Genomic DNA, 16912 nt, shown 5'->3' with positions numbered 1-16912 from the left:
CTACTCACTTGATGGCTCCCTCTTTGATCTTCAAAAACTCAACACTAAGACCAATATACTGGAGAGACTTCTCGTCGAGGAACTTTTTGTAAATGACTATGCCTTGATGGCGCATAGATATGATTATCTTCAAGTCATTGATAGATTTTCTGAAGCATCAGTCTCGGAAAGACAGAGTTCTTGTTCCAACTAAGACCTCATTCCAATGCCCCAGTGCCAGCCATCTTCATCCAAGGCACACAGCTGAAAAATGAGGATCAGTTCAAGTATTTGGGCAGTACCATCTCAAATAACGGTTTCCCTGAGAAGGAAATTTCCTCCAGAATTAATAAAGCCAGCCAGGTCCCTTGGCCGACTGAAAAAAAACCAACACAACATTAGTCTCTCCACCAAATTGAAGATCTATAGTGCAGTGGTTCTAACATCTCTCCTGTATGGATCTGAGACATGGATTCTTTATAGACTTCACATTAAACAGCTTGAGCAATTTCACATGTGCTCCCTCCACTCAATAATGAGCATTTGGGACAAAGTGTCCATTATAAAGGTCCTTGAAAGAGCAAGCACAACCACTAATGAGGAAATGTTACTGAGAGCACAACTTAGGTGGTCCAGACATGTCATCAGAATGGAAGACCACAATCTCCCAAAACAGATCTTGTATGGGGAGCTGAGTGAGCCAGGGGAAAAGAAAGAAGGGTTGTCTATATAAGCGCTTCAAAGATAATCTGAAGAGCAGTGTCCAGTGGGCTGGCATCAATCCCAAAGAACTTGAGCAAATGGCTCAGAATAGGACTCACTGGTGGTCTTTGATAAGATCAGCATGTAACAGGTTTGAGCAGGATCAACAAATTCATTGTCTCCAGGCTGCATGTGAAAGGAGCCACAGAACTGCATCATCAAATATCATAAATACAGACTTCCCATGCCCCCAGTGTGGCCAACTCTGTGCATCAGGGTTCGGACTTCGGGGTCATATGCATGGCCATAGATGAGAACTGCGACAATATCATCATCATCGTCAGTGATGGACTACCAACAACAAATGTACATGTTAATACAGTGGAGCGTTACTGAAAGTAGTGTAAGTTGGAGGTTTCAAGTGGTAAAGTCTAAAAAATCATCTTAAAGAATATGTAAATCAAGCCAGGTGCCTCTTAAAACAGTTGTATATTTTGCATAACTGGGTTTCTCAGAAAAGTCACAAAATAAGCTGCATATTGGGGTGGAGTTAACATTGTCTTTATAGAGAAGTCCTGTGAACAGGATGTTTACAGATATGTGCAAGTGAAATGAATGTCAACTCTAAATACAATATGATGACTTAACAGCTTTGCACAGATTTCTGAATTGTATTGGCATGCCTCCCACAGATATTCTCACTAAGAGGAATTACTCTAGTAATTCGGAAGAAAAAACAAACTCAGTTTTTTGAAAATTACAAGCATCCATTCTCTGGATTATCTCCTCCTTCTAGATTTTGCCTTCATCCAGGAGTTAAATGTCCCCTCTGTACATATCTCCTTTATTACCCATGCCATAGTGAGATCAGGCTTTTTGAAGTGTTCCCCCATCTGAAAGATACTGGAGAGGTAGAGTGAAGGCATCTTTCCCTGGTCAAGGGAAAAACACATTCCCTTCTTCTGTTTGAAGGCTGAGCTTGCTTTTCTTTAAGCGTAACACTGCTGAACCTAACATATATAGGGACTTGCGTGAATGCGGAAGTTGAACCAGTTTGATTTAAATCATTTTTAAACCAATATAAACAGGCGCAAACAATGTAGACACTTATTTTGGCACAAGGGTGGCTTACATTGGTTTAGCTTTCACAGATTCTTAACTGATTTAAGATAAACTGAAGCAAGTGTTCACACAGCCTTTTGTACCAGTTTAACTAGATAAGTTAAAATAAAATCACGCATTCAGTTACACTGTGCAACGTGTGTGTGTGTGTATAAGCCCACATACATGTTTAAATACATACACCTATTTAAAAAAATATGTATGTGGAATGACATCAAAATGCTCAATAGTTCTGATGACAACTGCTTCCTGGGCAGACGTGTACCCACTGGATGGGTTATTTAATATTCTCATTTCAAAACCGCACACATGATACCACCAGGATTGGAGCCTTGCTGTTCTAGGTGCTATACAAAAAATGCAAAAGATATCATAAAATCTTGTCCCAAAGAACAAGGTAAGAATGATCAAATCTATATTCTCCCCTAACTGATGCTCTAACTGTACCATAAACACAACATTTCATTTGCCATTCCTCACACATTTCTTTGCCTCTCTCCCCCTCCTTCTCTCTTTGCAAATTTGTTCCTGATTTTCCCTTTCTCTAACTCATGCCTTCCTTCTGCACTGACTCTGCTGACAAATGGGTTACCATTATACTGAGCAACAGCAGCATTTAAAGTGCACAAACATATAAATTAAATTAGTTTAAAAGCCTCCTTGCTCAACTACTGACATACCATGGGTCCCTAAATAACTATAACCTTCATCTCTACAATAAGTATACAATCATCTCACGTTTTTCACAGATTGATTCCAAGGCCAGAAGGGCCCTTTGTGACCTCCTGTATAACACAGGCCACAGAACTTCCCCAAAATAATTCTACAACGTGTCTTTTAGAAAAAATATCCAATCCTGATTTAAAAATAGTCAGTGATGGAGAATCCATCATGAGCCTTGGTAAATTTTTCCAGTGGTTAATTTCTCTCACTGTTAAAAATTTACACCTCATTTCCAGTATGAATTTGTCTATTTGTTTTTTTATAGAGTGATCTGAGGTGTCAGCTAAAAGCACTATAGAAGCGTAAAGTACTTTTAGGCAATAATTGTGGTTAAATCATGATTTTTACTTCTGCCTTCCTGGTAAATTCTGTTCCTGTTATTGTTGGTTACTCCACTAATGCTCCCAAAGCCCCCATTGTTTATTTGTTTCATCCACTTGTTGCATCCTGTTTGATATGTAAACTGTGAGCTCTTTGGGGAGGAACAGTCTTCTTTATTTTTGTCAGTGCAGCGGAATGGGGCCCTAATACTTGACTGGGGATCCTGAATGCTATCATAATAAAAGCCTTGTCCTTGATTATTCATATTATTGTATATACTTCCATAATACGTCCCTTTTTGTGGACTGAAGGCTGTACATTAAACAGAAGAGTTATTGCTTCCTCTGATAAGCACACAAGAAACATGACATGCCAGATTTATTCCAGAATGACTCTAAGTGATGGGCATTTTATTATTCAGAACTAGAGAAAAATATTGCATTTTATTATATCCTTGAATGTCTGCACTTGTTGCTTCTCTTCTTGTGCCACACTGCACTGAACCTTCTCCACTGCTAAATAAATTCTCCCCCACATCTATCGGTATCTCTTTCATCCTACTCCTCTCCCAAGTTTTTGTCTTAAGCCTGGTCTACACTTAAAATTTAGCTCGACATAGCTACATCACACACAGATATGAAAAATTCACACTGGAGCGCCAGAACTATGCTGACCTAACCCTCTCTGTAGACGCATTTAGGTTGATGGAGGAATGCTTCTGTCAACCTAGCTACTGACACTTGGGGAGGCGGATTACTTAAAACCATGGGAAAAAATATTTCCACTCTGTAGGAAGCATCTACACTACAGCTCTCCAGTGCCGTAATTGTGCAGCTGTAACACCTGTAGTGTAGACAAGCCCTGAGCCACTCCCTTGAACTCATTCCCACATTCTCAACTTTTTTCCTTTCACACCATCCTGTAGCATTTGCCTTCCACATATTTTACGTAAAGCTCCCTCTCTACTTATCTTGTAAAATAAATTCTAAAGATCAACAAGTCCATGAAGCACTACAACTATAGTGGCCACACAGTACATTTCTGCATTGGTTCTGTATTTTATGGTTTGTAAAGTATGTTCTTGAACAGTTAGAGCCTGTCCCCTGAGGAGTTCTTAGTTTGTTTTCCACAACTCCCCTGTGGTAACACAGTATTCACACTTTCACACTATATAATTAACAGTGCAATACATCTCTTGATAACTTATCCTTACAGCCTAATGATCACTACACTTAGATCCAAAAAGCGTTAACTGCCCAAATCAGGCATGTATTATGCAAACACAATCACCACCACATAAAGACCGACTAAGTTCTTTTAGGCATATTACAACCAAGATAGGTAGGTAATGTTATAATTAGATCTAGTTGGCACGCCCACAAACTTTTTGACATTCAATATACCTGCAGCCAAGTGGTGCTCAAAAAACTGTGAAATCTTATTTTTGAGGGGAAAGCGATAACAATCATTTCCCATTTCATCCTTACAGAATATCTCACCAATAAATATAAAAGATAGGTCTATAGCAAATAGCTTGTGATCTATGTAACTGATTACCACAAGCAGCAATCACTAAAAGTCAAACTCCACAGCAATAAATTGCATTTATTTTCATAGATATGGTGTACATTGGCTCTACTGCAATCACCAGGACTTGTTGCTTTCATTGTCAGAAATTTTGCTGTAATAGATTTATTGTCAGAGTGCAAACAAATGCATTAAGCTCTTCAGGACACAAAAGGCCTGATTCCATATTCTCACTTCCAACATTTCATTTATAATGTTATAAAAATGGATAAGTATTATTCCATAATTAACAAACTCACAACATACCATGCAATACATCCTCATTTATGTATTTCATTGCAAACGTCAATCCATATTTTAATATGGGACCATTTCCAGTTGGTAGCTTGAAAAAAATTATTTAGCTTTGTTACTAGACTCTTGACATGTCTTCTATTGCACTGTTTTGCAACACTAGTGAAAATGGTGACGGATTTATCAATTCCTAGAATATTTTCTGTTTCACATGCATCTCTATGATAGCTATATTATGCTCTCCTTGAAGAAATGTTTCAGAGTAGCAGCCGTGTTAGTCTGTAACTGCAAAAGAAAAGGAGTACTTGTGGCACCTTAGAGACTAACATTTATTTGAGCATAAGCTTTCATGAGCTACAGCTCACCTCATCGGATGAATACAGTGGAAAATACAGTGGGGAGATTTATATACACAGAGAACATGATACAATGGGTGTTACCATACACACTGTAACAAGAGTGATCAGGTAAGGTGAGCTATTACCAGCAGGAGAGCCGGGGTGGGGGGTGGCGGTGGGGGGAGGGGGGAATGACCTTTTGCAGTGATAATCAAGGTGGACCATTTCCAGCAGTTGACAAGAACGTCTGAGGAACAGTGTGGGGGGGGGGGGCGTGGAATAAACATGGGGAAACAGTTTTACTTTGTGTAATGACACATTCACTCCCAGTCTTTATTCAAGCCTAAGTTAATTGTATCCAGTTTGCAAATTAATTTCAATTCAGCAGTCTCTCGTTGGAGTCTGTTTTTGAAGTCTTTTTATTGAAGAATTGCCACTTTTAGGTCTGTAATCGAGTGACCAAAGAGATTGAAGTGTTCTCCGACTGGTTTTTGAATGTTATAATTCTTGACGTCTGATTTGTGTCCCTTTATTCTTTTACGTAGAGACTGTCCAGTTTGGCCAATGTACATGGCAGAGGGGCAGTGCTGTTGTTTCATGTTCTCTGTGTATATAAATCTCCCCACTGTATTCTCCACAGCATGCATCCGATGAAGTGAGCTGTAGCTCATGAAAGCTTATGCTCAAATAAATTTGTTAGTCTCTAAGGCACCACAAGTACTCCTTTTCTTCGTGAAGAAATGGTATCTGAAAGACTACAATAGATACTATGCATTCAGAGATATGACTAACTGCATTGTGTATTTTTATGTCATTGCTAAATTATCAGAAGTCTATAAGTTTATTTAATACATATTTGCACTTACACTACCATTAACCCAGCTTCCTTACTTCAGAACCATCATCAAGTCCTGACCAACTTCTCATCTCCACACCAGCAAGTGATCCAGTACAGACTACCACCTTCACTCTGTTTATTCCAATAAGGGAGTCTCAGCTGTCCATCATGACCACATTCATTAGGTGACTGATGATTTTATATATCCTATCCCCACATCCTGGGTGTGACACTGCACCCCATATTCTTCACAGTGATATGATATGATTATGTCATAATTATTATGCATTTTATGCAAGACTGGCCATGTGAGATGTCACTGAAAAGGTTATGATTTGCTGAATATGATGATAGTATTTCTATGCATGTGTCATTTTTGTTTCTGAAGTTACGAATATTGACTATGTATTTATTTCAACTGTAGTTTCACCTGGTTAACACCCACTAGATAAGATGTTTTCAGTCTAGATAGCGAGTGGGGAATGGCCTATAAAGGGCAATGGGCCACTAGGAAAAAACAATAGGCCTGAGGAAAAGTTTATCTCCCACCCTGGGGAGCCTTCCTGAGAACTACAGACAGCCTCTGAGTAATGGCTGATATGACTGCAAGGACATGTGACGAGACCACATGCCTCTAGACTCCATCTTGGCACGTCAGCATTTTTCCCCACAAACTGGTCTGGGAACCAAGCTTTGGGAACGAAGGGTTCCCGCCATATGCAAAAGCTATAAATACAGGAGTGACTTCATCTGGGGTCTTCACTCCCCACCCGAGAAGACTCCTAGAAACACAGGAGGAACAAAGACAGAACTGGAGGACGTACTGGACCCAGGCTAAAGGGATTTTTAGCCTGTAAATGAAACACCTGAAGACTCCAAGCTGTAAAGCAAGTGCAGCTTGTCCCTTAAGAATCTGCAGCCTGCCTGTATCATCTCTTAGGATGAGAATCTGTTATTCATATCCTATCTATTTAGTATATTAAGTTTAATTTGTGTTTTTTGTTTATTTGCTAGGTAATCTGCTTAGATCTGTTTCCTACCACTTAAAATCTATCTTTTGTGGTTAATAAACTTGTTTTTGCTTTATCTAAACCAGTGTGTGGGAATCATAACTTGGGGCAAAAGGCTGTTGCATATTCCTCTCCACATTGAGGGGGGAGGCAAATTTTATGAGCTTATGCTATACAGTTCCCTGTGCAGTGCAAAATGGTATAATTTTGGGTTTATACTCCTGAGGTGGTGTGCGCCTGAGGAGCCAGGAGCAGCCTTCCAATGCAAGGGCTGATCAGAGAGCCTGCTTGTAACTACAGCTGGGCGTGCCCCTACCTGTATGTACGCTGGTGTAAGTGCAGGCTGGAGGGCTTTGCAGTTTGTCAAAGCAGTACTGTGTGAGCGGGAGCCCAGGCTGGCGGGTCGAGGGCTCAGTTGTACCCCAGTTCCAGATAGTACCCCGGAGGGAACCTGTCACACTGGGAAATACATGTCTTTCTTCTGTTGTGTTGCTCCTGTGGCTGTTTTATATTCCCTGACCAAAAAATACATTAAATGAAAATAAGTAGCTGATGTAATTTTAAACTTAAGGTTAAAACACATTACAGGGATATCAGCCCAAGCATTATACATCAAGGAAATTCAGAGTTGAAGTTACACTTAAAATAACAAACATGCTAAAAGAAGGAATACACAGTTAAGACATCCACCCAACCTAAATTTTCCCATGTAGAATCATCATGCAGTCCACCATACAATTATGATTAAGGCATTTAGTATTTATGATCTCAGACCAGATTAAACTGATTTTAAACTTATTTTATATTTTTTTCCCTTGCAGCATCACTACATGGCAAAGTTAAGGATGTTTTGATGCCTTACTTCTGAATTTCTTATCTTAACATGTTTGGATTTCTTTTAAGTGTAAACTTAACTCTGTATTTGCAGGATTTATAATAATGATTAGTTTGGGGATGACTACAATATCCCTGTAACTTTTTTCACCCTGAATTCCTGATGCCTAGCCTCAACCGTATTTCCATTTTAACATTCCCCACCCCCCCCCCCCCCCCGGAATTCTCTTCGTTAGTCAAAAATTATTCAAAATGTCCTAAGCAAACCCTGAACAGGCAACCAAAGAGAATGCTACCATGAGATATTAATAAATGATTTGGAGATATGTAGCATCAATTTTTCCACTGGAACTTTTAAAGACAGATTCACTAGTACACCAAAGCAGTGCACAGCAATCATGGCAAAATGGTGAACCCGGTCCTCAATTTGCAATTGACTTATTGGTTTAGAGGACTGCATTACTGAGACCAGCGATACGTGAAGGTGGTCAGGGAAACCTCAGGTCCCATATTATTGAGAACAGCAATATGGGAAGAGGGTCAGGGAGAGTTAAGTCTCAAAAAAGTGATTTAAAGGATCTGCCTGCACTCCTGTGTCACCTGCCCTGGCACTACTGCCCCAGCACTGTAGCCTCAGTGCACTGCAGAGGTAAGGCAGCAATGCCATGGGAAGACTTTGGAAACAGTGATGCGCAAACTAGCATGCAGCCATGGAATCTTTAAAGAGTAGCAACAGCCAGGCCAAGTAACCTACCAATGAGAACTCTTCATATTACTGAGACATTACAACCAATAAAATTACTGCATGTAAATTAGCTGTAGAGAGACAGTAGTGACTGGTTGAGTTTCCTCTGCTGTAACAACGGCATGCCTCATTTAAGACCTACCAGAGCTATTGATATGAACCTGTCTGTAGCCTATACAATCAAAACAATTAGATGCAACAATCACTAAAAATGTAATTACAACCCGATTTCTTCAAATACAGACAATACACAATATTTTAATTAATTTTAAACCACATGGAAAGTTTGAAGTCTTTGTATTATTCTGTTGCTAAGATCAGATGGGACAAAGAAAAGACAGAACAGATAAGATTCTAAATTTTTTAAATGATCCAATTTAATTTTAATGTTTTAAGTAACTAACAGATTTACTTGTAAATTCCCAGAAAATTAAATCTGTCCTCAGAAAGTAAGTGCTGTAAATTTGGGGACAATATGCTGTGAGGTAAAATCCCTGCTATAAGTACCAAGTGGTGTCAGCCTTAACTATGGTGTCACAACCAGCGACTTCATAATAGACACTACGCATATCCAATGAAAACCTGCAAGTAGCATTTCCACATAATGCCAGCAGCAGATTTAAACAGCCTATGCTAGCATTCACAATAAGGGTTTGTTTCACATATCCTGCACCTTGGAGAGACCATTGCTACATACCAGCATTCTATAAGCAGACTTCAGTAGCTAGAAAGGATGCAATTCAGCACTCAATGAAAATTACAAGTCAGGTTTGTGCCACACTAACTTTTGCTTGCATTCCTAATGATTCTCACTTACCTTATGTGAAATTTTATTAATTACCTATATAACTCAGACTGACTATCCTATCTTCAGACATGTTTGCTTACAACTGAGCATGTTATCAATTGTATTATTCATTATGTTAATATAGTGAAGCTTTCATGTTATAAGTTTTTGAAAATCCTTTCAATACTGTATGGCTAAAAAAATTAATCTGAAAAGTCACTGATCATAGAAGGTAATAAACAACAAAACCACATCAAAATGTTTTGAATTGATTAGGCTTGGAGCCAGTTAAGTGGTTCATGGAATTCAGTATCACACAGTAATGTGAACAATAATGAGGCTGAAGACCTAACATAATCAACAGGAAATATGGTGTACAGAGTAGCACAATATGAAAATCAATCTGTACTACCTGAAAGTTTCCTTTCTTCAATTAATAAGGTCCACGGTGCTATTACAATGGGTACTTCACTTCAGCCTGCTTAGAGCTTAGAAGCAGAACCAGACTGGTCAGTTACTGGCAGGCAGGGCATATCCCGCCTCCTGAAGTTCCCTCCATTAGAGATAATTTCGACAGTGAGAATAATTAAAATCCAATTTTCTAAATTATAAGCTGTGTAATACAATTTGAGAAAAAAGTATAACAATTTCTTCTACTGCAGAGCATAGTAAATTCCATGTAACACCAACAAATCCAAATCTATGGATGTCAATACTCATCTCTATTCTGGATGACCCATTTGTCTCCAAGGTGAACCAGATCTGCAAATCTTATTACTTAAAAAAAAAGAAATTGTAGGTTGGCACAGAAATTTTCTTCTTCATGCTAAAAGTCTACAGATCTGTTGTGATGGGATTTTCACAGCAGCATGCCTCCAGAGTGGAAAGCAAGATGAACCTTAATTGTGGGCGCTCAAAACAAGGTACAGCGTTTGTACCCACCATCTTCGCCTGGGCACTAAGGCATGGAGAAGAAACGTTTGCATCGGCACAGTCTGTGCTGTATCCATTTCTTACAATCATGACCCTTGGGGAAGCGGAGAAGGAAGAAGTCACTGAACTCTGCAGTGAGAGACGGAGTTGCTGGTGTGGACTATACGGATGTAAGCATGATTATCCATCTGTCGCACTGTCCTTCTGGCTTCACTTCCCCCATGGAGATGGAGGAAGGGGCAGAGCTGTTTGCGCCAGGGCCAGTTTTTTCCTCAATCCTGCCTTTTTACCTTCCAGGGAGCAAGACCGCTGCAACCACTTGTCCAGCACAACTGGTCTCTCCAATCCTGCTGGGCTACTTTCAAGCCCAAGGGAGGACAACAACTGAGGTGATCCCGCCCAGACTTGGCAGTAAGAGATCTTGCACTTTGCCCACAAAGCCAGCTGAGTTCCCCAACCTCACATCAGGTAAGGGGCTGAAGTAGGACACAGAGACCCTTCCTTTTGCCTCTAGTTTTTCTCAGACTAGCATTCTTCTGAAAGCCTGCAGGAGCTCTAGCCCCTACAAACACTTCAGATGGGGAAGCGCACAATCTGCTCACATATAAAATGGAGACCTGGGAATGAGACAAAATTATTGAACCAAACTGTTAGTCTAAACAGTTGGAATTTTCCTCAGAAAGTTCTGCAGCAGGAAGTATTGTTTGAGCCTGTATGTCACTGTGGAGGCAGGAAAAAAAAAAAGAACTTTAGGGGTATTCCCCTGCTGCCAGTGATTGACAGGTGTAGTTCTGCCAAGCTGGGAACAGGATAAAGTATCCATGGATCTTACTACAAAGAAGAAATAAGTATTTCACATTATGAAGGAAATTACTAAAATCACATTTGGAATATAAAGTGAATTACCAGATTTCAGATGATGGAAGTTACAGAGCACACTAGTCTGATATTCTCTATTATAACCAATTCAGATACATTTTCTTCAGCAAAGGGTGGGTGAAATAATACTGCATGAATTTATAAGCTCTCCTCTGCCAAAAAATCTAGATAAGCTTTACAGTACTTTCTGCTCTTTCCCTAAAAATAGGAAAAAAACTCAGTGACTGCCAGACGCACCTAGCTATCTAACTTTGAAGAACAGGAACAAGGAAACCTAAACAAACACAAGGAGGTTCCAGAATCTGCAGTCAGAAAATTTGGCTAGAAGTTTCTCACATCGTACTCCAACAACGGGCCAGGCTTGGGCTTGGACACAACTGGTGAGAGTGTATTCTATAGGAAAAAATGTCCTACCCTTGGTTATTTGGAGCATCCAGTGGAAACGTTCCACACAGTTCAGGTGTCATGTTGAGGGCTTAAGAGGAAAAGTGGACTCAAATAACTGAGATTATGGCATAATGTGATAATAGTGTCAATGCTGAAGTGAGCAGAGACTGTCCAGAATCCCAATTTTCACTCTGCTGGTATGTCCTTCGTCCAGAAACTCTGTATGATGGAAACATCATTGGTTTCCGGGGTGGGAAGAAGTTCTGTTTGTCCTTCGCTCAAGAAGCAAAAGCTTCATCCAGAAATTTTTGGGCCAATCCAGTCGTTGGGGGCAAGGTATTATCTGACACCCCGACCCACAGCCAGCCATTGATGATCTTCTCTCAGGGGTGGCCTGCACCTTCCTTCCTGCTATAAATTGTAGGGGAACTTCCTTGGGTTCCCTCATGACAGCAGGCAGTTGTGGGATGTGAAGGGGCCAGGAGCGGTGCAAAAATCCCATTCAATTAAAAAAAAAAATGAATATGCCCCTCATGGATTATAGGAAATCCCAAACCTCACCATTTTAAAAAAACAATTGCCCAAAGCGAAGGCCGGGACAGAATAACACTATACAATAATGTGCGGGTTAAGTGCATTACCCTTTCACTGTAAGTGATTTAGGTTCAAACCAGGAATGTCTAAAATAACAAGTTTGATGGTCTCTTCTTAACCACTGGCTAGCACTGATCTTACTCACAAAGCTGAACAATTCTGCATGACTGAGGGCTTCCCTACAGGTCACTGTGAAGCGCACAAGATGGGTGTGATTTGTAAAGTGCACTGACATGCTGCACTCTAACGTCCCTGTGTAGACCCTGCTGGAGAACTCTAAAAGGTATATTATTCAGGTTTACGTAATCCTGATTGAAATCGGACTTCATCAATGCAAATTAGGTGTAGTGTGCGCCAGCAGGTCTATATGGGGCAATCAGAGTGATGCACGTTAGTGCATTTTACAAATCACACCCCTTTATTGTGTTTTGCTGGCATCGTGTAGACAAGCCCTGACATTTTGTGGTTACTGGATGACCCAAATTGAAGGGACAAAGAGAGCCAGAAATCAGGATTTTGGTTTATTGGCAAAGTTGCATAAAGAAACTTGCCAGCACTATGCATGGACTCTGACCCTAATAGTAATTACTAAAGATACGATTTGGTCATGGAGGTCACCGATTCCATCACTAACATATCTTTGTGACTTCTTCGGCTCCGGCTGTCAGCCCCACCATGACCATACCCTGATTTTGTCCTTTTTTCCCCATAACTGTTCCATGAATTTTACTTAATTTTACCATGACAAAATTGGAACCATAGTGATTACTAATAATTATTTCCAATTATTCAAAGAGGGAAATAACATCGTGTTATGTGAAAAATCAGTTTGTCCTGGGGAGCATATTTCCTCTGTCTTCTAATCTTGGCAGCTCTTATTTGTTTCTACATTACACTGAAGTTTTATAACCCTTTTTGCTATGGTTAACAGCAGAGGCGATCGTGATTTATTTTTCTTTCAGAAGTTTATAATTAGATTCATCTTGTTCAGAAATGCCGTCCCAATCATGTTAAACTGCAATACAAACATATTTATTTTAATCTTTTAAAAATCTCTATGCATAAAAGAGCCTGCGAAAGGACTGGAGATGATTTATTGCTACTTGGTTTCTGAAAGAAGAGATAAAAATTCAGTTTTTATTCTGTACTTTAAATGAAATAAGCACACTCAGTTACATGATTCTCTCTCTTATATCCCAAATAACTTCCCAACTGCTAAGTTGAACAGCTGTTCATATTTTTAAAATTAAAATTTCTCTGCTTACAACTTCCTAAAAATGTCACTCCAACAGAAAAAATATTCGAACACATCTGTGATTCACCAGAGTGAAGCTCCTTCTCAACTCCACTTCACCTTTATCCCCAACTTGAAGTCCTGCTCCCAATCAGCCATCATACTGCTTGTTTACCTAACCCCCTGAAATCTTCAGTCTTTTCTAGTCTTGATTAATCATAATAATCATGCCGCCTGCAAATATTGCCACCATATTGTTCACTTTTCTTTTTCAGATCACTGAAATATAAATTGAACATCTGTCCTTATAAGAATGAGACATTGCACTGTTAACCTTTTGCCATGTTGAGAATATTTTTTTCTCTTTTAGCAAGTTTCTAACCCATGACAGTACTTTAGCTTTCATTCCACAACAACTTCCTTGTTCTTGAATAGCCTTTTGTTAGGGTCTTTGCCAAATGTTTTTTGAATGTCCAAATACCATAAATAAATATATGTATGCATACAAGAACGCATGCTTTCATTTTATCTATTCTATAAGTAATTGCAGCTTGGTAGGTCATTAGATTTTCTCAATTCAACCCAGTTTTTAACAGAGAACTGCCTTCCAAATATTTACACACTGACTCCAGTAGTATATTTGTAATTATTTTGCAGGTATCATTCATCAACTAATTGGCACTTGGTTTTCTGGTTCTTCTCTCCTACTCTTCTTTAAGGTATGTACTATGTATGTCTTTTTAAGAAAAGACAACAATACTGGGAACTAAACAGAATATAATTGAGAAAAGCAGAGGAGAAAGAGATATGGTGATATTCAGAAACATCTATAAATTCAATAGTAAATACGATTACATGAACTTATCTAAACATATTAAAATACAGTCAAGAGAGTAGATAGCATTACAAATTTACATTACTTGTTTAAAATGCAAACACTTGACAAACAATTAGAGCAAGGGTGGGCAAACTTTTTGGCCTGAGGACCACATCGGAGTACGAAACTATACAGAGGGCCGGGTAGGGAAGGCTGTGCCTCCCCAAACCAACAGCCTGGCCCCTGCCCCCTATCCACCCTCTCCCACTTCCCGCCCCCTGCCTGGCCCCCTCAAAACCCCCAACCCATCCAACCCCCCCCCGCTCCTTGTCCCCAACTGCCCCCTCCCAGGACCCCCGCCTCTAACCATCCTCCAGGACCCCACCCCCTATCAACTCCCCCCGCTCTCCGTCCCCTGACTGCCCGCCCCCGAACCTCTGCCCTATCCAACCATCCCCTGCTCCCCGACCACCCGACCTGAATCTCCACCCCATCCAACCGCCCCCTGTCCCCTGACTGTCCCCCAGAAACCCCTGCCCCTTATCCCCCCCCCCCCCGACTCCCTTACCATGCCGCTCAGAGCGGCATGTCTGGCTGCCGCACTGCCCAGCCGGAGCCAGACACGCTGCCCTACATGAGCAGGCAGCTGCCACCCAGAGTGCTGCCTGCGGGGCAGGAGGGACAGCAGGGGAGGGGCCAGGGGCTAGCTTCCCGGGCCAGGAGCTCAGGGGCTGGATAGGACAGTCCCACAGGCCAGATGTGGCCTGAGGGCCTTAGTTTGCCCACCTCTGAATTAGAGCCTGTTCCTGCTTCCATTCAACTCAATGTCAAAACTACCATTGACTTCATCATGCAGTATAGGGGCCCTAAAGAGAAACTGGATCAAGTAGCAGAAGATTGTGCTCTTAACACTCAATTCTCAGACACAAGTGTTTGTACCACCATCATCTGTAGATGATGCCAAAACTGATGAGGTACACAAGATGGCTAATTATACACATGTGCAAGCATGTTTGTTCAAATACAGTATCTAGCTTTATTAAGGTTTTGTGGGTTTTTTTTATTTAACACTTTTCATGTCTTGTTTGGAGGTCTAACTTATGACACAGTTCAATGAAGAAAAGCAAGTACTTGGTATATACAAATTAAGGCAGGCACACAGTGAAACTGTTACTAAATTAAATAATACATATAACTCTACTTACATTAACTCTGAAAGCTTGTACAGTGTTATCCAGGAGAAGAATATTGCAGACCACCTCTGTATGTTGTCTGTCTCGTGCCAGCTCAGACGCTCGTACATTGTAGGTTCTGCCAGCAGGCAATCGGAAACGTGCGGTCATTACTATCCACACAAGGTCTTTAGAAAAAACAAAAAAGAAAGAAGAAATCCTGTAACAGATATAACTTTAAGAAAGCAAAAGCGCACGACTTAACAGAAAGCCAACTTCATAAGGAAGACATTCTGTTGAAAAACGGACTTATCAAACACATTTCCTATTTCTTTATAAAATGAACATTAGTAATAAAACCCTGGTATCCAAAAACGAAGTAAAATATTGCTGCAGTCTTTTTTCAAATCTGAAATGGAAGTTAAGTACCTGTGCAGCAATTGGAGTTCTCGGAGATGTTTTATCCATATGAGTATTCCAGTCTAGGTGCAAATGTGCCCCAAGTGCCAAGATTACAGATTTTTTGCTCACATTGTTTATCTGGTCTATACATGGTCACCCTTGTGCCTGTTATCGAAGGTATAAAGAGCGGAGCAGGATCAATCACCACTCAAGTTCCTTCTCTATCATGGTTTCCATAATATTACAGACGGACTCTGAAGCAGAGGGAAAAGTGGGCAAGTCATGGAATACACATTTGAATGACATCTCAAAGAACTCCAGTTACTTTACAGCAGTGATCCCCAAACTTTTGAGGGTTACGCCCCCCTGCTTCCTCCACCAGAGCCAGGGCCAGGAGCAGCGCCGCGATTCCGGTAGGGGGAAGGAGGAGACGCAGGCAGGCTTAAGGGGGCCAAGGCTGGGGCCACAGCTGGGCGTGGGTCTGGGGCCGGAGCCACAGCGAGGGGCTGAGGCCCCGTGGGCAGATGCAGCTCCACTCCAGTCCCCAGCCTCGTCCTCGGGCTGGGATTGGAGCCAGGGCCAGGGGCCGAGTCTTGGGGCAGGGCCGGGATCGGAGCCACAGCTGGGACCCCGGCCAAGTGCAGAGCTGCACTGAGGCTGGGGACGGGGTCAGGCGCGGGGCTGGGAGCTGGGGCCATGCACCAGGGCCACAGCTGGGGGCGGGGCTGGGTGGTGCTCCCTTTCCTCTGTGCCTTCCTAGGGGGGCGCACCCCACACTTTGGGGACCTCTGCTCTACAGGTAAGTAACCTTCCCTTCTTTCTTCTTCAAGTGTTTGTCCATAAGTATATTTCAGTCTAGGTGACTTCCAAGCAGCGATCTAAATATCTACCACAGACTGAAAGATTGCCCTACCAAAAGAGGCATCAGCTGCAGAAGTTGCTACCAACTTAATGTCTGGAGAAGGTATTATGGAACCCCATGTGGAAGCTTTACAGATATCATTAATGGGGACATTCCTGAGGAAAACTACCAAGATCACCCAGGTCCTGGTTGAATTAACCCTATTATTAGTTGGTAAAACTACCTTTGTCAATCATAACATAGCTTAATGTAGCCCAACACCCTCTTTGATAACCTTTGGGTGGAAATAGGAGTACTCCTCATCTTCTAAATGAGGAAGGAAATGAAGAGCCTCGGAGAAGACCAAAAGAGCTTCAGTCTTTGAAGATAAAAGTTAAGGACACTTTGAATATCCAGGTTATGTAATCTAGCT

At 41.1% G+C, this 16912-nt stretch overlaps 1 protein-coding gene across 6 annotated transcripts in view; it reads right to left on the bottom strand.

Moving 5' to 3' along the window:
- PTPN4 (protein tyrosine phosphatase non-receptor type 4) overlaps positions 1-16912 on the bottom strand; it is a 236115-nt gene that overhangs the window by 169414 nt on the left and 49789 nt on the right. For all 6 annotated transcript variants that reach the window (XM_073305038.1, XM_073305037.1, XM_073305040.1 and 3 more), the window contains exon 2: positions 15270-15424. In XM_073305038.1, coding sequence (XP_073161139.1) covers positions 15270-15407 — 138 coding nt within the window. In that variant the 5' untranslated portion in view covers positions 15408-15424. The remainder of the gene's footprint in view (positions 1-15269; positions 15425-16912) is intronic.

Source organism: Lepidochelys kempii, chromosome 11 (genome assembly GCF_965140265.1).
Source record: "Lepidochelys kempii isolate rLepKem1 chromosome 11, rLepKem1.hap2, whole genome shotgun sequence".
NCBI classification, from domain to species: domain Eukaryota; kingdom Metazoa; phylum Chordata; order Testudines; family Cheloniidae; genus Lepidochelys; species Lepidochelys kempii.
This window is presented reverse-complemented; position numbering and strand designations above follow the sequence as displayed.